Here is a 21,440-nt window from a genome sequence, read left to right on the forward strand (position 1 = left end):
TGTCTGCACCGAGGATCCAAACTGGCAAATCCTGGGTCGCCGAAGCGGAACATGCGCACTTAACCACTGCACCACCGGCAGGCCCCTATACATTTCTTAAAACATAGAGAATATACTACAAAAAGAGTGAAACCTAAAGTAAACTATGGACTTTAGTTAACAATAACATATCAGGGATGGTTCCAGTTCAAAATGACGACATAGGGGACTCCTGAACTCACCTCCTCCCATGGACCCACCAAATCTACAGCAACTTATGAAATAATTCCCTCTGAAAGAAATCCAGAAACTAGCTGAGCAACTCCTAAACATCAAACAAATGAGAAAATATCCTACACCAAAACAAGTGAGAGGGCCTGCAACCCAATCTTGCCATAAACACCACTCCCAGCAAGACAGAACACAACCAGGAGGAGCTCACAACTCCCAGCTTCTCCCTAAGGAACAAACGGTTTGGACCTCCTATCTGGCACTCCAACCTCTAATGTTATCACCAAGAAGATAGGCCCCCAAAAAACCCAGCTTTGAAAGCCAACAGGGTTTGCACCTATGAGACCCACAAAGCTACAGCAAACTAAGAGACAGTTCTTAAAAGGCTCACATGAACTCACTGTGGCTAACCCTCCAAGACCTAGCATAGAGGCAACAGACTAAAACACGCCCTGTATTTCTGTGAAAGAGGAGGATTTATTTATCTTAAAAGCTGTCGCCTGAGGGGCAGGCTTCTAACTTAACATGTTTCTAGGGGCTTAAACAATTTAAGATTCATCTCCTACACAGGATCACTCCTTCAAGACCAGGAGAGACGGCTGTTTTATCTAACGCACAGAAACCAACCCAAGAATGAAGGAAAATAAAGCAGAGGAATACATTCCAACCAAAAGAACAAAATAAAACCTCAGGAAAAGACCTTAATGAAACAGAAGTAAGTGACTTACCTGATAAAGCATTCAAAATAATGATCATAAAGATGATTAATGAAATCAGTAGAACACTGCGCGAACAAAGTAAAAATTTCAACAAAGAGAAAATATAAGAAAGTATAAACAGAAATCACAGGGCTAAAGAATACAATAACAGAACTGAAAATTCCAATAGAGGCAGTCAACAGCAGACTAGATGAAGGAGAAGAAATGATCAGCGAACTCGAATACAGAGCAGTAGAACTCATCCAATCAGAGGAGCAAAAAGAATGAAAAACATTGAGGATATATTAAGAGACTTATGAAACAACACCAAGCAGAACCACATTTACATTACAGGGGTCCCAGAAGGAGAAAAGAGAGAGAAGGGCAGAAAACTTACTTGAAGAAATAATGGCTGAAAACTTCCCCAACCTGGGGAAGGAAACAGACATCCACATCCAGGAAGCCCAGAAAGTTCCAAATGAGATGAATTCAAGAAACCTACACCAAGACACATTAAATTAAATTGTAAAAAGTTAAAGACAAAGAGAGAATCTAAAAGGCAGCAAGAGAAAAACAACTTGTTATGTTCAAGGAAACCCCCATAAGACTATCAGCAGATTTTTCAGCAGAAGTTTAGCAGGCCAGAAGAGAGTGGCACAATATATTCAAAGTGCTGGAAGAAATGAAAACAGCCAACCAAGAATAAACCCAGAAAAGCTGTCCTTCAGAATTGAAAGAGAGAGAAACTGTTTTCCAGACAAGCAAAAGATGAAGGAGCTCAGCACCACTAGACCTGCCTTACAAGAAATTCTGAATGGATTTCCATTAAGCCAAAATGAAACAGTACTAATCAGTAACAGGAAAACATATGAAAGTATAAATCTCACTGATAAAGATAAATATAAAGTTAAATTCACAATAATTAAATGCAATAATCATGGTGGGCTGACACCTATAAATTTAGTATGAAAGTTTAAAAAAGTAATAAAAATAACTATAACTTGTTAATGAATACATAAAATAAAAAGATGTAAGTTGTGACATCAAAAACATAAAATGTGGGGGGAGAGTAAAAATATACAGAGCTTTAGAATGCACTGGAACTTAAGGGGTTATCAACTTCAAATAGACTGTTATAAATATGAGATGTTTTATGAAAGCCTGAAATAAACATAAAGCAAAAACCTACAGTAGATACACAAAAGATAAAGAGAAAGGAATCAAAGCACATCACTACAGAAAATCACCAAATCACAAAGAAAGAGAGTAAGAGAAAAAGAAACAAAGGAATTACAAAATAGCCAAAAAACAATTAAAATGGCAATATGTCCATATCTATCAATAATTAAATGCAAATGAACTCAATTCTTCAATCAAAAGACACAGAATGACTGAATGGATTGAAAGACAAGGCCCAACTATATTCTGCCTACAAGAGACTCACTTTAGCTTTAAGAATGCACACAGAATGAAAGTGATGGGATGGGAAAAGATATTCCACGCAAATGGAAACCAAAAGAAAGCTGGGGTAGCTATACTTGTATGATACAAAAGAGACTTCAAGACAAAGACCGTATTAAGACACAAAAAAGGTCATTATGTAATGATAAAGAGGTCAATTCAATAAGAGGATATAACATTTGTAAATATTTATACACCCACTATAGAAGCACCTAAATATTTATCTATTTGCTTATATATAATATGTGCTTTATGTAAATATTAATAGATCTAAAGGGACAAATAGCAATACATTAACAATAGGGGACTTCAATTTCTCACTTTCATCAATGGATAGATCATATAGACAAAATCAATAAGGAAACACTGGGGCTGGACCAGTGGCGCAGTAAAGTTTGCACGTTCCACTTCTTGGCAGCCCCGGGTTCACCGATTCAGATACCGGGTGCAGACATGGCACCACTTGGCAAAAGCCATGCTGCGGTAAGCGTCCCACGTATAAAGTGGAGAAAGCTGGGCATGGATGTTAGCTCAGGGCCAGTCTTCCTCAGCTAAAAGAGGAGGTTTGGCAGTAGTTAGCTCAGGACTAATCTTCCTCAAAAATAAAATAAAATAAGGAAACAGCGGACTTAACAGATTAGACCAGATGGACTTAACAGACATTTACAGGCCATTCCATCCAAAAGCATCAGAACATACATTCTTCGCAAACATACATGAACATTCTCCAAGACAGATCATATGTTAGGCCACAAAGCAAGTCTTAATAAACTTAAGAAGACTGATATCATATCAAGCATCTTTTCCAACCACAAAGATATCAAACAATAAATCAATTACAAGAAAAAAACTGGAAAATTCACAAATGTATGAAGATTAAACAACATGCTGCTGAACAACCAATTGATCAACGAATAAATCAAAGGAGAAATTAAAAAGTACCTGGAGACAAATCAAAATGAAAATATGACATGCCAAAATTTATGGGATACAGCAAAAGCGGTACTAAGAGGGAAGTTTATAGCAATACAGGCCTACCTCAAGAAACAAGAATAATCTCAAATAAACAATCTAACAGTGCACCCAAATGAACTAGAAAAAGAAGAACAAACCCAAAATCAGCAAAAGGAAGGGAATAAAAATCAGACAAGAGGGGCTAGCCCAGTGACGCAGCAGTTAAGTGCGCACGTTCCACTTTGGCGGCCCAGGGTTCGCCAGTTCGGATCCCAGGTACAGACGCAGCAGCACTTGGCAAGCCATGCTGTAGTAGGCGTCCCACATAGAAAGAAGACGAAGACGGGCACGGATGTTAGCTCAGGGCCAATCTACCTCAGAAAAAAGAGGAGGATTGGCAGCAGTTAGCTCAGAGCTAATCGTCCTCAAAAAAAAAAATCAGAGATGAAATAGACTAAAAATAAACAGAAAAAAAAATCAATGAAACTAAGAGCTGATTCTTTGAAAAGATAAAATTGAGAAACCTTTAGCTAGACTCAACAAAAAAAAAGAGAGAAGGCTTAAATAAATAAAATCAGAAACAAAAGAGGAGAAATTACAACAGACACCTCAGAAATACAAAGTCTAATAAGAGAATACTGCAAAAAGCTATACACCAACTAATGGGATAATCTACAAGAAATGGTTAAATTCTTAGAATCAAGCAAGCTTCCAAAACTGAATCAAGAAGAAATAGAAAATTTGAATAGACGAATCACCAGTAAGGAAATTGAAACAGTAATCAAAAACCTCCCAAAAAACAAAAAAGTACAGGCCCAGATGGCTTCCCTGGTGAATTCTGCCAAACATTCAAAAAAGACTTAATACCTATCCTTCTCAAACTCTTTCAAAAAGTTGAAGAGGAGGGGAAGCTTCCTAACTCATTCTATGAGGCCAATATTATCCTGATACCAAAACCAGACAAGGACAAGACAAAAAAAGAAATTACAGGTCAACATCACTGATGAACACAGATGCAAAAATCCTAAACAAAATATTAGCAATTCAAATGCAACAATACATTAAGAAGATCGGATACCATGATCAAGTGGGATTTATTCCAGGGATGCAGGGATGGTTCAACATCCACAAATCAATCAACATGATATACCACATTAAAAAAATGAAGAGTAAAAATAACATGATCATCTCAAGGGATGCAGAGAAAGCATTCAACAAGACAAAGCATCCATTTATGATAAAGACTCTGTATAAAATGGGTATAGAAGGAAAGTACCTCAACATAATAAAGACCATATATGACAAACCCACAGTTAATATCATACTCAATGGTGAAAAACTGAAAGCTATCCCTTTAAGAACAGGAACCAGACAAGGATGTCCACTTTCACCACTCTTATTCAACACAGTATTGAAGTCCTAGCCAGAGCAACAGGTAAGAAAAAGAAATAAAAGGGGTCTGAATTGGAAAGAAAGAAGTAAAACTCTCACTATTTGCAGATGACATAATTTTATATATACAAAACCCTAAAGAATCCACCAAAAAACTATTAGAAATAATCAGCGAATACAGTAAAGTTGCAGGATACAAAATCAACATACAAAAATCAGTTGCATTTTGATACACTAACAATGATATAGCAGAAAGAGAAATTAAGAATACAATCCCGGGGCCAGCCCAGTGGCCGAGTGGTTAAGTTCATGCACTCCGCTTTGGCGGCCCAGGGTTTTGCTGGTTCGGAACCTGGGCACAGACGTGGCACCACTCATTAGGCCACGCTGAGGTGGCGTCCCACGTGCCACAACTAGAAGGACCCACAACTAAAATATACAACTATGTACTGGGGGGATCTGGGGAGAAAAAAAAAGAATACAATCTCATTTACAATCGCAACAAAAAGAATAAAACATCTAGGAATAAATTTAACCAAAGAGGTGAAAGACCCATACACCGAAAACTATAAAACACTGTTGAAAGAAATCAAAGACATAAAGAAATGGAAAGACATTTCATGCTCTTGGATTGGAAGAATTAACATAGTTAAAGTGTCCATACTTCCTAAAGCAATCTACAGATTCAGTGCAACCCCTATCAAAAACTCAACAACATTTTTCACAGAAATAAAACAAAGAATCCTAAAATCTATGTGGAACAACAAAAGACCCCAAATAGCCAAAGACATCTGGAGCAAAAAGAACAAAGCTGGAGGCATCACACTCCCTGATTTCAAAATACACTACAAAGCTATAATAATAAAAACAGCATGGTACTGGTACAAAAACAGACACACAGATCAACGGAACAGAACTGAGGGCCCAGAAGTAAACCCACATCTACGGACAGCTAATTTTCTACAGGGGAGCCAAAAACATAGAATGGAGAAAGGAAAGTCTCTTCAGTAAATGTTGCTGGGAAAATGGGACAACCACATGCAAAAGAACTAAAGTAGACCACTATCTTACACCTTACACAAAAATTAACTCAAAATGGATTAAAGACTTGAATGTAAGACCTGAAACCATAAAACTTCTAGAAGAAAACAATTGGGAGAAGATATTTGCACACCATAGATCAGATAAGGGGTTAATATCCAAAATATACAAAGAACTAATACATCTCACCAACAAAGAAAGAAACAACCCAACTAAAAAACGGGCAGGGGCTGGCCCAGTGGTGTAGTGGTTAAGTGTGTGTGCTCCACCTTGGCAGCCTGGGGTTCGCAGGTTCAGATCCCGGGTGTGGACCTACGCACCACTCATCAAGCCATGCTGTCGCAGCATCCCACATACAAAATAGAGGAAGACTGCCACAGATGTTAGCTCAGGGACAGTCTTCCTTGAGCAAAAAGAGGAAGACTGGCAATGGATGTTAGCTCAGGGCCAATCTTCCTCACCAAAAAAAAAATGGGGCAAAAGATCTGAACAGACATTTTTCCAAAGAAGATATACAGATGGCCGACAGATATGTGAAAAGACAATGAGATATCACCTCATACCCGTCAGAATGGCTATAATTAACAAGACAAGAAAAGACAAGTGTTTGAGAGGATGTAGAGAAAAGGGAACTCTCATACAGTGCTAGTGGGAATGCAAACTATTACAGCCACTATGGAAAACAGTATGGAGATTTCTCAAAAAATTAAGAATAGAACTACCATATGATCCAGGTCTTCCACTTCTGGGTATTTATCCAAAGAACATGAAAACACAAATGCGTAAAGATATCTGCACCCCTATGTTCATTACAGCATTATTGACAATAGCTAAGACTTGGAAACAACCTAAGTGCCCATCAAGCAACAAAGAAGATGTGGTTTATATACACAATGGAATACTACTCAGCTATAAAAAAAAAAAAGGTGAAATCTTGCCATTTGTAACAACATGGATGGAACTTGAGGGCATTATAGTAAGCGAAATAAGCCAGACAGAGAAAGTCAAGTACCACATAATTTCACTAATAAGTAGAAGACAATAACAATAACAAACAAACAAACAAACAGATACCGAGATTAGATTGGTGGTTACCAGGGGGGAACCGGGGAGGAAGGAAGGCAAAAGGAGTGTAGGGCACATGTGTATGGTGATGGATGGTAATTAGTCTTTGGGTGGTGAACACAGAAATCGAAATACAATGATGTACACCTGAAATCTATATAATATTATAAACCAATGTTACCTCAATAAAACAGTACTATTTAATAATTACATTTTTAAAAAATATTAAAGCAACTAATATTAATGACAAATCTTTCCTCTGAGAACAAGTTATAATAAACTGTTAATTTTTCTTGTCTGTAACATAAAAACACATATATTCAAGGTGACTTAAAATTTCTTATCCTAGGACCTTGAGAGTATTATGCTAAGTGAAATAAGTCAGACAAAGAAAGACAAATACCATATGATTTCATTCACACATGGGAGATAAACAAACACACACAGATACGGAGAACAGACTGGTGGTTACCAGAGGGGAAGAGGAGGAGGGGGGAAGGCAAAATGGGTAAAGGGGCACAGACAGGTGACAGACAGAAACTAGACTTTTGGTGGTGAACACAATGCAGTCTACGTGGAAGCTGAAATATAATGATGCACATGTGAAATTTACAGTTATAAACGAATGTGACCTCAATAAAATAAAAACAAAACTTGTTATCCTAAAATGCTACTGTTATGAACTGAATTATGTCGCCCCTAAAATTCATATTGTGAAGTCCTAACCATCAATATGACTTTAGGTGGAGACAGGACCTTCACATATGTAATTAAGTTTAAATGAGGTCAGAAGGGTAGTGACCTAATCCAGCAGGACTGGTGCCCTTATAAGAGTTCAGGAATGTGGGTAAACAGAAAAAAGGCTATATGAGGACACAGCAAGAAGATGGTCATCAGTAAGCCAAGGAGAGAGGCCTTACAGAAACCAACCCTGCCAGCACCTTGATCTTGGACTTCTAGACTCCAGAATTGTGAGAAACTGTAAGAAAGTAAATTTCTGTTGTTTAACTCACTCAGTCTATCATATTTTGTTATGATAGCCCTAACAGACTAATATAACCTCAAATGGATAAACTGGAAAATCTGAGAAAAATTCTACTTTTAAAAAATTAACCAAGAGTTATACGAGGCAGGAGAAAAACATAATACTTAAAAAGTACTATGTTAAGCCTTATTCACAAGAGCTCTATAACAATGCTTAATAACGACAAAATTAAAGTCCAGATTTAAAATCAGAATATCTTTTGAAATACTGTTGTGTCATCCTTTAAGATATACCCTTTCAAATTTACAAAACAAGAGCAAATGCTTCTAATAAGCTTAATATTCTTGTAAATTTAAAATATATTTTACAATTATGAGATTTAAATTTCATGAAGAAAACAACCATGCGTAAGGTATACTTGATTTAAACCAAAGACGACTCTAACCTCAAAGCATCATTTTAACATATGTAATAAAGTTTACATAAACTAATTTAAAAACTTGCAATTAAATAACACAAGAAAGCCCAAAAAAGGACATATAAAAAATAAAAATTCAATTTTACTAAAATATTTAATCATACGAAATAACACTATATATTTAAAAGAATTTAGTTTTAATTTACCCCCTGCAAAGGGAGATCCCAGTGTTCTGAGCGTCTGAGTTTGGACAGTGGTGACTGAACATGAACTGCTTCTGGTTTTGCGTTTAACATCCTTGTTATCTGAAACCAGAACGAGAAAATAATCAGTTTAACTGAAATATAAATAAGAGCTGAATCAGCTAAGAGAACCATTATATTAATCTACATTAATATTTTGTTATTAGTTTTAAATAGTTTTAAATTTCGTGCCTAATTTATAGGCAGTTAAATATAACTTTATAAAATAACTTCTCATTCAGTATAAAAGTAGACAGACGAAGTATCACAGTATCTTCCTAACTATCCTCTTACCTGCAGTCTCTTTCCCTTCTAATCTTTCCAACTCTATCCCCAGAGTTCTCTAATACACAGATCTAATTAGCTACATACTTAAAATACAACAATAGCATCCATTATATAGAAAAAACACTTCACAATCTGGGCTCTTTCACATCACCCACCCGGCACAAACTCTAGACCTCAACCACACGGAGTTTGTTCGACCTTCTTCAAACTTGTCATATTATTTTATATCTCCAGACCTTTGTATGTACCGCTCCCTCAATCTAGAATGCCTTCCCCCTACTTCTCCCTTGTGAAAAACCTCAGATTCTGCTTAAAATTATTCCCTTATCCACACAACCATCACTCTCACACCAAGGCATTCCTTTCTCTGGGTATTAGTAGTTGGTACCTTTATATTACATTATTTATATTACACATATCATACTATATTAAAATTATTTGTCTACATGTCTGTCTTCTTCTCCAGCCTTTGGAGGTCCTTAGACAGAGTGCCCTGACTTAGCTACCATTATGTCTCCAAGGTGTATGGCTCACGTTATGCTAAATAAACAAACGAAAGAATACATGGATTATAGCCACAAGTTTGAAATCATTTATTTAGAACTTACATATCTGAACTTTCACATTAAGAGAAAGTTATCACTGATGGTTAAGCATCAAATTCAGCCTAGAAAATATAACATATAGTAAGCACTGTATCAACTACAACCAGTAACAAACCATAAATGATTTTAATGAGAGTAAAGCATAAGTCAGGAAGACAGAATAAATTTGAAGAAAGGGCATCTCAACTCTTTTATTTCACTAGTACCCCTGAGTTAATCCTCCTGGGCACCAGTAACTTCTTAATTATTTATACATAATCTGTATAAAAAAGCACCTCTTTATAATTCTTCATCTGCAAAAGAGGTTAACACTAAATCAATCATTTCCTTCATATTCTTATTTAGGAAAGAACAGTTGCTTCCTCTCAGGATAAGGCAAGAGCTTCAGGCTGTTCACACCCATGGCTCTTTTGTGAGTAGGTTATTTAGCCTACATTGGATACTGTGGCATATAGTATTTTGCAAAGATGGCCACACCAATATTCCACATCCCACATGCTCTTCTTATATGTGACATTGACAGTCCTCCAACATCAGGTCGGTCTACGTTCCTTCCCCTTGAATCTGTGCAGACCTGTGACCTCCAAAGCTAAATCATAAAAGGCAACAGAGCTCGATTGCTTCAGCCTGGCTCTCAGCTTGTGTGTTCTCCCTTCCTTCCTCCCTCTTTTTTTCTCTCACTGTCTCTCCATATATACGCCTTGGGAGCCCTGAGCCAATAGGTAAAAAATCTTCGATACCCTGAAGCTGCTATGCTAGAAAAGTCACATGGGAAGGCTAAAAATAAATATATACACACCAAGATATCTGAGTCTTCTCAGCACAGGTATCAAGATAAGTGAGCGAGTGAGTCTTTAAGACGATTCCAGGCTCCAGCCTCCAAGCCAACTCAGGTAACTCCAAGTGGAACAAAGAAAAGCTATCTCCAGTTGAACTCTGCCCAGACTGCAGTCAGGAGCAAAATAAGTTTAAAGCGCTAAACTTGGAGGCAATTTGTTACATGGCCCTAGTAATAACCTAAAAAGATAAAGCTCAAACTTATAGGAAGGTAAGTGAGATTTAGAAAAAGTAAGAGTTGAGTTTAAGTGTTGAGCATTTTGTAAAATGAGTATCTTAAAGACTGTTGATGTCTTCTGTGGAAGATTTTATAGTCTTTTTTCACAGTGATTAGTTTTTATCAATTTATCTGAGAGGCTTAGATTCAACGAATTATTTACTCTAATAAATATTCATGTATACTCCCATTAGGGTGAATATAAAATATAATCTATCCTATTTTCAAAGAGTAGCTCTCTACTTCCTCAAAGTACAGACACATGAAATCTGGATATTTATTAAAACTCTAAACTAGCATCAAAAGCCTTGAAAATCAAAGTATATGTAAATAGTTACGAACAGGGATATAGACTATGTATTACTTATAATACAGAAAAACTAGAAACAATGATAATAAAAGAACAATTAAACAAAATTATGGTAAAGCCAAACAACGAAATACTATACAGTTGTTATTAAATAACATGTTCCAGAATAATCATCAATGGTATAAGAAATTATTTCCAATATAGTAAGTAGAAAAGTATATATACAGAATGATCTCTGTTTTATAAGGCAAAAAAATCCACATACAGAAAAAAATGGAAGGATATACACAAAAATATTTAACAAGGATTCTTTGAATGGTGAGATAAAAGGTGACTATTTTCATTTATTTTGTTTTCCTACAGTTTCCAAGTGTTTTATTTTTTTAATAGGAATACCATGCAATTATTAAAGGCAAGGAAAAAATAAACATTTAAAGCTCCAGAAAAACCTGTGCTGCAGCTTCCTGGTCAATAAATCTAAACCTCTCACTCTATTATTGTATATGAATGGCAAGCAGATTTCAGGTACAACTAATTACCGTCAGTTTTTTCTATGATCACTTATTCTTAACGATTAACTTATCAAAAATAATATAAGCCTTTTTGCAACAATCTGATCTATTCTTAGACAAATTTTAATTGTGGTCTCAACTGTGCACACTAGGTCCTCCTATCCACAGATGCAAGATCCACAGATACAGAGGGCCAACTATATTCGTTGTACTACACCATTTTAAATAAGGGACTTGAGCATCTGTGGATATTGGTATCCTAGGAGGTTCCTGGAACCAATCCACCACAGATACCAAGGGACAACTGCAAAATCAATAAAGACTTTAAGCTATTAATGATTCCACAAAGCCTGTATTTCCACGACAAGAATCAGAATGGACTCCCAATACTTTCAAGTATCTTCAACAGTCTCCTAATACTTTAAAGATTGAAATTTTAATCTTTTAAAGGTAAAATGGGTTCTAAATTCCCTTCCCTTCAAGTTATACTTAAATACATTGATAGAACTCTAATAACTTCCCAAAAACTAAACTCAAGAACATTTATTTTATTTACTAGTGGTCAAACGTAATACAAAACAAGCCCTTCAACAGATCCATTAATGCAGTTACTTTGAGGTTCATTTTATACCTAATTCATTATAGTATGCCCTCAAAACAAGAATGCTATGAAAAGCAGATAATCCAGGGGGAAAAAATATGCTGGATTCTAATGACAAGTTACACATTGCTAACAAATCCTCTCTAAACAGTTCAAGCTGAAAGATTTCTGCCATGTTCTTAACACAGAACTCCAGAACTTCAACCACTTATTTGTTTAGATATTACATAGATATAAAGCTATTATTTAAGGAAAATTTGGGATCTGCCCATAGGTATGGCTATGACTCACCAAGGAAGAAAAGTCGTTTTTCAGTTTTCAAAATAGAGTGTCACCCACCCCATGAATAAATCCAAAGACCATGGATTTCCCAGTTAGCAGAATTCAAAGTACATATTCACACTCTTACTCCACATCTATCCAGAGAGATCAGCTTTGAATTAATCTACATCCAGCTCTTATCAAAAGGTCAGGAATAATTTAGTAGATAATGATGTTCCAAAGCTTTAGCTACAAGGATAATGATTGTAGCACTGTTTACAGTATTTTTTTAAATTGAAAACTACTCAAAAATATAACAATAGGATATTAAATTAACTGTGATGTACCCACATAATGGATTATAATACAGTCACTAAAAATGTTTACCACCATTTCCTTGGTACTTGTGGTTCACAATATTTTATATAGGTAAGTAGAAAAAGCACTGTGGTTTTCTATTTTTTAATATTTAAATATTTGCTTATAGATAGACAAACTAGAAGGATATACACAAGTATGAATTTTGGTTATGGTCTGGGTGGTCTTCTGTTTGTTCAACTGAATTTTCTAACTTCTCTACAACAAACTAGGATTGCTTTAAAAATATTTTATGAAATACTTTAAACTCAAAATGTATCAGTGTCTTGTCCCTAAATCCATCAAAGCTCTAATCCTTTCAGTAATTTATTTCCCCAGCTGCCTTGAGAGAAAAAGCAATAATACAAACTACTAACAAGAATTTAATATGCTAATTTTCCAAGAAATTCCACATTTTTAAAAAGCAGTAGTACAACTTTATGGGTATATTATGATTGAACAAATAAGTAGATAATGAGAGCTATTGTAGATAATACATATTGTAGATAATGAGAGAGAGAAAAAAAGTTAAAAATAAGAAAAGGGGGAAGGCTACAAAAAGCCTTTTGGTATTGGATTGGAATTAGAAGTATCAGTAGTGAACTCATGTTTTTTTATAGATGTAAAGATAAGTAAATAGAGAAATAAATACAGATATGTGTGTATATGTATGGGTTAGTATACATATATTTTTCTAGTCCTCTCTACTGAGAAAGCCTAGACATCATGACATCCCAGCAGCAATGAGCATGCCTAGCACCCAGATCTGGGTTTCTAAATACCATTCTTCAATAAAAAGAACCAGGGATCCTTGGAAAATACCAGAAAGTAAGGAAGTACTCAAAAAAAGATAGGAGCGTGTCAAAAGGGCACAGGAGCCAACCTGAAAGATCTCCCAATGCCAAAACCAGAACACTGATCAAAAAGACCAGTAACAATCATAGTAGATTATAACTCATAGAGTAAAATAAATACATATGAGTCCATAGTGATATATGTAAATAACTGAATAAATAAATAAGTGGGGGAAGAGGACAGCTCTCTCTTACAGAAGAACTTCAATTAATAAATGTAGAGGGAATGAGGGAAATAGAAAATCACCAACAGAATATCAGACATATAAGTGTTGCAGGCAAGATCCACTGCTGGGTGACAAAATAGTTGGTGAAAGTTTAAGAAGAAACAGCAAATTTGCATAGATTCAAAATATCTCTCCCAAGATATCTATTTATTACAAAGGGAAAGAGCAACTTTAAAATGGAGTAAGCAGGCAGACAGCATCCTAACCAGGTGATCAAGACTGACATCACCAGCAATAAGACATATCATCATCATGTACCCTTGATAGGATACACTGAGAAGGGCACATCACTTCTGTGGTATTCTTCCCAAACAGCCATAACCTTAAGATAATCATAAGAAACCTGAGACAAACCCAAATTGAGGGGTATTCAACAATACTGACCAGTACTCTTTAGTCATGTTCACGGAAGAAAAAAGACTGAAGAACTGTCACAGAAAGAAATCAAGGAGACATGACAACTAAATAAAATGTGGGATCCTAGATTAGATCCCAAAACAGAAAAATGACATGAATGGAAAAAATGAAGAAATTCGAATAAAGTCTGTAGTTTAAAGTGTTGTATCTATGTTAATTTCTTAATTTTCATCACTGTACATAAGATATTAACACTGGGGGAAGGTGAGTGAAGGGCAGATGGGAACTCTGTACTATTTCTGTAACTTTTCCATAAATCTAAAATTACTTGAAAATAAAAAGTTAACAAAATACTGTAGTACCTCTAAAACTAAGAAAGAGAAATGTATGTACTCGATATTACGAATTTCCAGTGGTGGAATTTCAGATTAGGCTGCAGAAAGCAACAGCCTAAAGCAGAGCATTTCACTTCACTGGAGGTATCACACAGAAAAGAAGCAGCAATCAATACAGAGGCGTTTAAAACTGGGTATGGTAGCAGCATAAGATTTTCTTTTTTATCTCCTTCAGTTACCCCACTTAAGCCAAAATCAGAATTTTAAATGAAGAAACCACACCACGAAAATCTGAAATAAGCCAAGGTAGAAAAAAGAGTCCCCAAGCCATGCTCTTGGTGTGGTCTTGATTTAAAAGGCACCTCTGGTTCCCTCTCACAGCCCTCCTTTATCATTTCTTCTTCTTTGTTCCACAAAATGTACCAAATTAAAGTTTTCTGTGCTAAACGAAAGTCCTCTGTGCATAACTTGGAATGCTTCAGAGAAAAGCGTCTAATAAATTTTGATTATGTAAATCAGGGCACTACTGTCAATCACAAAATTCTAGAGGAAAAAAGATTATTTTTCTAAAAACAGATTAATTTTTTGAAACACTTCCTACTAGGTAGAAACTTCATTTTGCTTGCTTTGCTACTCTTAAAAAAGAGGTTTAAAAGGACATATTCCAAATAGCAATTTTCACCACACAACTTGAGTACAACACTTTTCATCTACAGTGTTACAATGAATGAACGTGAGGCACTTGAGTATGTTCAGTCATTAAAGAAATGCCAAGTTATGTTTTATACAAAATCTAAAATGAGGCCTGGAAAGTTTACTGGTACAACTTCCAAAGATTTAAACAAGACTGGTCCCAGAAAGAGTTTCCTAGTTAACCCTCAGTTAATTAGGATACACCAATTCCCTCAAAACACTGTTTTCTTTAAAATTTTATTAAAAAGACAAAAAGCAAAATATTTTCAATATTAATAACTCTAAAGATAATAAATAAGTTAAAAGCAAAACTAATACATACCTTATGTAACTCAGAAGATGAAGACTTTTTCCTTTTTCCTTCTGTGACAATTTCTACAAAGACAGTAAAAATTATCATTTAATATCTAAATGAGATAAACAGTGTAATAAAATAAATCCTTTCACAGCCATCTTTTGTTTTAAATTAACTTCTTGTTAGATTTAGAATTTACACTGACATATTTTATAGAACCTAAAGGACTAACTAAACATAAAGGTTAAAAAATAATCAGAACAGTAGCAGTTTCTCACAAAATGTCTCTATTAAATAATATATGTATGATGACAATAGAAAAGAGAAGCAAACTTCGCTCTAAGAACCAAATAAGAAATTCCCTGGCAAAAGTCCTAGCATCCAGTGTGTGTTCAACAAATGCTGGCTGAATCATATGACCAGACAAATTCCTATTAGTTAGGGAGAGGAAGAGGGGAGAGGGCATGAAGCTTAACTCTCCTCATCGACATTTTTGAGACTTCCTGCGGATTTTTCTTTTATGATTCTTTCATTCTATCAACAAACATTTACTGAATGTCTATCAGGTGCCTGGCACTGTGCTAGGCAGTGGGCACAGTGTAGTGAGCAAATTAAACACAGTCCAAGCCTTCCTGGAACTTACAAGTTACTGGAATATATCAGATTTCATAACAAAAATGAATGACAGCGACCCACACATATGCAGTCACTTATTTATGACAAACACGCCACTGCAATGCAGTGGGAAAAGGGTGATCTTTTCAATAAGCAGTGCTGAAGCAATTTGATAACCAAATGTGAAAATAAATCAACCTTGATCTCTACCTCACATTATACACAAAAACTAATTTCAAATGGATCATAGATTTAAATGTCAAAGATGAAAACAAAGTTTCTAGAAAAAAAAGGAGTAGAATATCTTCATGACCTTGGAGTAGGTAAAGATTTCTCAAACAAGGCACAGGTAGTACTAACCATAAAGGAAAAGATTAATGAACTTGACTTCATTAAAATTAAGAGCTTCTGTTCATCAAACCTCATCATTAAGAGGGTGAGAAGACAAGCCATAAACTGAAAGAAGATTATTTATAATACATATATCTATGTACAGCATGGTGACTACAGTTAATAATACTGTATAATACATACATTTGTTAAACGACTCATAACCAGAACATATAAAGAACTCCTACAAAGCAAAGGCAAGACAACCCAATCTTCAAAATAGGCAAGAGCCTTGAACAAGCACTTCATAAAAAAGAATGTCCAAATGGCCAATAAACATAAAAATATGCTCACTTTCATTATTATTAGGAAATTTAAATGACAATGGAATACCATCACACAGCCCTCAGGATGGGTAATACTAAAAAGACTGACAGTACCAAGTACTGGTAAGAGACAGGAACTCTCACATACTGCTCGTGGGAGTGTAAGTGAAAACATCTACTTTTGCCAGTATCTATTAAAGTTAGACACCTGCCTGCTCAATGTCCAACAATTACGTTTCTAGATATGTAACCAAGAGAAATGAGTGCACGTAGCCAGCAAAAGACACATATAAGAATGTTCAAGTTGGAGCTGGCCTGGTGGCATAATGGTTAAGTTCATACACTCTGCTTCAAGAGCCCGGGGTTTGCAGGTTCAGATCCTGGGCACAGACCTACACACTGCTCATTAAGCCATCCTGTGGCAGTGTCCCACATACAAAATAGAGGAAGACTGGCATAGATGTTAGCTCAGTGACAATCTTCCTCAAGCAAAAAGAGGAAGATTGGCAAGAGATGTTAACTCAGAGCCAATCTTCCTCACCAAAAAAAAAAAGAATGTTCAAGTTATCTTTGTTCTTAATAGCCAAAAACTGGAACTATCCGAAATGTCCATCAACAGCAACATGGATAAACCTATTCATAGAGAGGAAAACTGCACAGAAATAGAAAAGAATGAATTACTGCTACAAATGACAGGGATACATCTTACAGATGTTATGTTCAAAAGAATCCAGATGCAGAAGAATATATGATTCTTTTTATGGGGAATTCAAGGACAGATAAAACAAACCTATGATGATACTAGTTAGAATGGCAGGAGTACCTGGGGAAAGAAGGAATATTCACTGGGATGGGATACAAATAAGTCTTTAGAGACACTGGAAATGTTCTATATCTTGATCTAGGTGATGGTTATGCAGGTGTACATATAAAACATAAAAAGTCATCAAACGAGGCCAGCCTGGTGGCATAGTAGTTAAGTTCGCGTGCTCCACTTGAGCAGCCCAGGGTTCACGGGTTCTGATCCCAGACACAGACCTACACACCCTTTATCAAGCCATGCTGTGGCAGTGTCCCACATATAAAATAGAGGATTGGCACAGATGTTAGCTCAGGGACAATCTTCCTGAAGCAAAAAGAAGACTGACAACAGATGTTGCTCAGGGCCAATCTTCCTCACCAAAAAAAAGTCATGAAACGATATACTAAAGATATGTGTACAAACTGAAACCCATCCCTCTCAGAACAGGAACAAGACAAGGGTGCCCACTTTCACCACTCTTATTCAACATAGTACTGGAGGTGTTGGCCAGAGGAATTCGGCAGGAAAAAGAAATAAAAGGAATCCAAATAGGCAGTGAAGAAGTAAAACTCTCACTGTTTGCAGACAACATGATCTTATATATAGAAAACCCCAAAGAATCCATAGAAAAACTATTAGAAACAATCAACAACTACAGCAAAGTCGCAGGGTATAAAATCAACATACATAAATCAGTAGCATTTCTATACTCTAACAATGAACTAACAGTAAAAGATCTCAAGAACTCAATCCCATTCACGATCGCAACAAAAAGAATAAAATACCTTGGGATAAATTTAACCAAGGAAGTGAAGGGTCTATACAATGAAAACTACAAGACCTTCTTGAAAGAAATTGATGACGACATAAAGAGACGGAAAGACATTCTGTGCACATGAATTGGAAGAATAAACATAGTTAAAATGTCCATACTACCTAAAGCAATCTACAGATTCAACGCTATCCCAATCAGAATTCCAATGTCATTCTTTACAGAAATTGAACAAAGAATCCTAAAATTCATATGGGGCAACAAAAGACCCCAAATTGCTAAAGCAATCCTGAGAAAGAAGAACAAAGCTGGAGGCATCACAATCCCTGACTTCAAAACATACTACAAAGCTACAGTAATCAAAACAGCATGGTACTGGTACAAAAACAGATGCACAGATCAATGGAACAGAATTGAAAGCCCAGAAACAAAACCACACATCTATGGACAGCTAATCTTTGAGGGCCTACAATGGAGGAAAGAAAGTCTCTTCAACAAATGGTGCTGGGAAAACTGGAAAGCCACATGTAAAAGAATGAAAATCAACCATTCTTTTTCACCATTTACTAAAATAAACTCAAAATGGATCAAAGACCTAAAGATTAGGCCTGAAACAATAAGTCTTCTAGAAGAGAATATCGGCAGTACACTCTTTGACATCAGCTTCAAAAGAATCTTTTCGGACACCATAACCCCTCACATGAGGGAAACAATAGAAAGAATAAACAAATGGGACTTCATCAGACTAAAGAGCTTCTTCAAGGCAAGGGGAAACAGGATTGAAACAAAAAAACAGCCCACTAATTGGGAAAAAATATTCACAAGTTATTTATCCGACAAAGGGTTAATCTCCATAATATACAAAGAACTCACACAACTCAACAATAAAAAATCAAACAACCCAATTACAAAATGGGCAGGGGACACGAACAGACATTTCTCCAAAGATATACGGATGGCCAATAGACACATGAAAAGATGCTCATCATCACTAATCATCAGGGAAATGCAAATCAAAACTATACTAAGATATCACCTTACACCTGTTAGAATGGCAAAAATATCCAAAACCAAGAGTGACAAATGTTGGAGAGGCTGTGGAGAAAAGGGAACCCTCATACACTGTTGGTGGGAATGCAAACTGGTGCAGCCACTATGGAAAACAGTATGGAGATTCCTCAAAAAGTTAAGAATAGAAATACCTTATGACCCAGCCATCCCACTATTGGGTATCTATCCTAAGAACCTGAAATCAGCAATTCCAAAAGTTCCATGCATCCCTATGTTCATCGCAGCAGTATTCACAATAGCCAAGTCATGGAACCAACCTAAGTGCCCAGCAACTGATGATTGGATAAAGAAGATGTGGTATATATATACAATGGAATACTACTCAGCCATAAAAAAGGACAAAGTCGCCCCATTCACAACAACATGGATAGACCTTGAGGGTATTATGTTGACTGAAATAAGCCAGACAGAGAAAGACGGACTCTGTATGACTCCACTCATAGGTGGTAGTTAACATATGGACAAAGAGAACTGATCAGTGGTTGCCAGGGGAAAGGGGAGTGGGGGGAGGGCACTAGGGGTGAAGTGGTGTACCTACAACATGCCTAATAATGATGTACAACTGTAATTTCACAAGGATGTTAACTTTCATAACCTTAATTTAAAAAATGGAAAAAAAAACTTTTAAAATAGCAATTAATTATAACAAATGGACTATAGCTTATCCAGAAATCTATATAGCTGAAATAATTTCCCTACGTTCATAATACATAGCATTAATTCCACCATATGCATTTCCTGAAGCAAGCACTGATACAAAAATTATTTTAACCTCTATACTTAAGCTTTTTTTTTTATTTATAAGATTGGCACCTGAACTAACAGCTGTTGCCAATCTTCTTTTTTTCTTCTTCTTCTTCTCCCCAAAGCCTCCCAGTACATAGTTGTATATTCTAGTTGTGAGTGCCTCTGGTTGTGCTATGTGGGACGCCGCCTTAGCATGGCTTGAAAAGCGGTGCCATGTCCGCACCCAGGAACCAAATAGAAACCCCAGGCCACTGAAGTGGAGTATGCGAACTTAACCATTCGGCCATGAGGCCAGCCCCCATACTTAAGCTTTTGATAACTTTAAATAATTTTCAATAAAGCAGCATTCCTTAGACAGACTACCAAAACTAAATAATTTTTTAAATAAATGGTAAGAAAGCCTTTACCTCATATAAATTCACTTTCTAGTCAACTTTACATTTAATAAAATACATATTTTTAAAGATTTTATTTTTCTTGTTTCCCCCCAAAGCCACCCGGTACATAGTTGTATATTTTAGTTGTGGGTCCTTCAAGTTGTAGTATGTGGGACGCCACCTCAGCATGGCCTGATGAGCAGTGCCATGTCCACGCCCAGGATCTGAACCAGCGAAACCCTGGGACGTTGAAGCAGAGCACACCACTTAACCACTTGGCCATGGGGCCAGCCCCCAAAAATACATATTTTTAAAAAGGAATATCAGTTGCTTAAATTTCAATTTACAGATTAATATTCCCAAACTGACTCATTGAGTTAAAAGTGCTTCCATCCTGTTTTGCAGCATGTTTCCCTATTTCCTTTACTACTATTGTGACTTCCAAAAAGTTTAGGGGTGTTTATAATTAAGTTGCTCCATCATATACTTGGTTGGTTTTGGAGCATTTTAATAAATATATGACGTGCCTCCACTTGTGATTATCTGGTATAGCATAAGTGTTCAAGAGCACAAATTTTAAAGGCAAATAACCTAAATTTATAACTTGGTTTACTAGTTGTGACTTCTCTGAGACTCAGTTTCTCATCTCTAAAAAAGGGAGAATATCCAGCTTTTGAATTGTTAAGATTAAAGCAAGATAGCCCATATTAAAGTATATAGCATTATGTCCAGCACATAGTGCAAAATAAATGGTAACTACTATTATTACAATATTTTATATTAAAATATCCCTTTTTAAGAGACCTCAGTATATTAGTATTAGGACACAGGAAAATCTAATTATTCTCATTCTAAATACATGAGTCAAATAATGAAAAAGCATGATTTTTTCCCAAGGAGCTTGTGAAATCATTCATTCACTTATTTATTCCATAAACATTTAAGATAATAGTAACGACCACTGTCAGGTACTATGCTAAGTACTTTACACAAATTATTTTATTTAATCCTTACAAAAGCCTTATGAGATCAGTAATGATATTATCTCTATCTTACAGATGAAGAATTTAGGTTAGAAGAATCCAAATAACTGGCCGAAGGTCACCATGTTGATCCATCCCTGTTCTGATTCAAGAGTGATATTCTTAACCAGTGTACTCTCGGCATGCTGGACACTATGGCGAT

The 21,440-nt window shown here is 35.9% G+C and overlaps 1 protein-coding gene across 8 annotated transcripts in view; it reads right to left on the minus strand.

Moving 5' to 3' along the window:
* Window positions 1–21,440, minus strand: part of SENP7 (SUMO specific peptidase 7) — a 140,794-nt gene that overhangs the window by 113,155 nt on the left and 6,199 nt on the right. For all 8 annotated transcript variants that reach the window (XM_046659227.1, XM_046659225.1, XM_046659232.1 and 5 more), the window contains exons 2-3: window positions 15,243–15,295; window positions 8,431–8,529 (exon numbers count right to left, since the gene is read on the minus strand). In XM_046659227.1, the coding sequence (XP_046515183.1) occupies window positions 8,431–8,529; window positions 15,243–15,295 (152 nt within the window). The remainder of the gene's footprint in view (window positions 1–8,430; window positions 8,530–15,242; window positions 15,296–21,440) is intronic.

Source organism: Equus quagga, chromosome 4, assembly GCF_021613505.1.
Source record: "Equus quagga isolate Etosha38 chromosome 4, UCLA_HA_Equagga_1.0, whole genome shotgun sequence".
Classification (NCBI taxonomy): domain Eukaryota; kingdom Metazoa; phylum Chordata; class Mammalia; order Perissodactyla; family Equidae; genus Equus; species Equus quagga.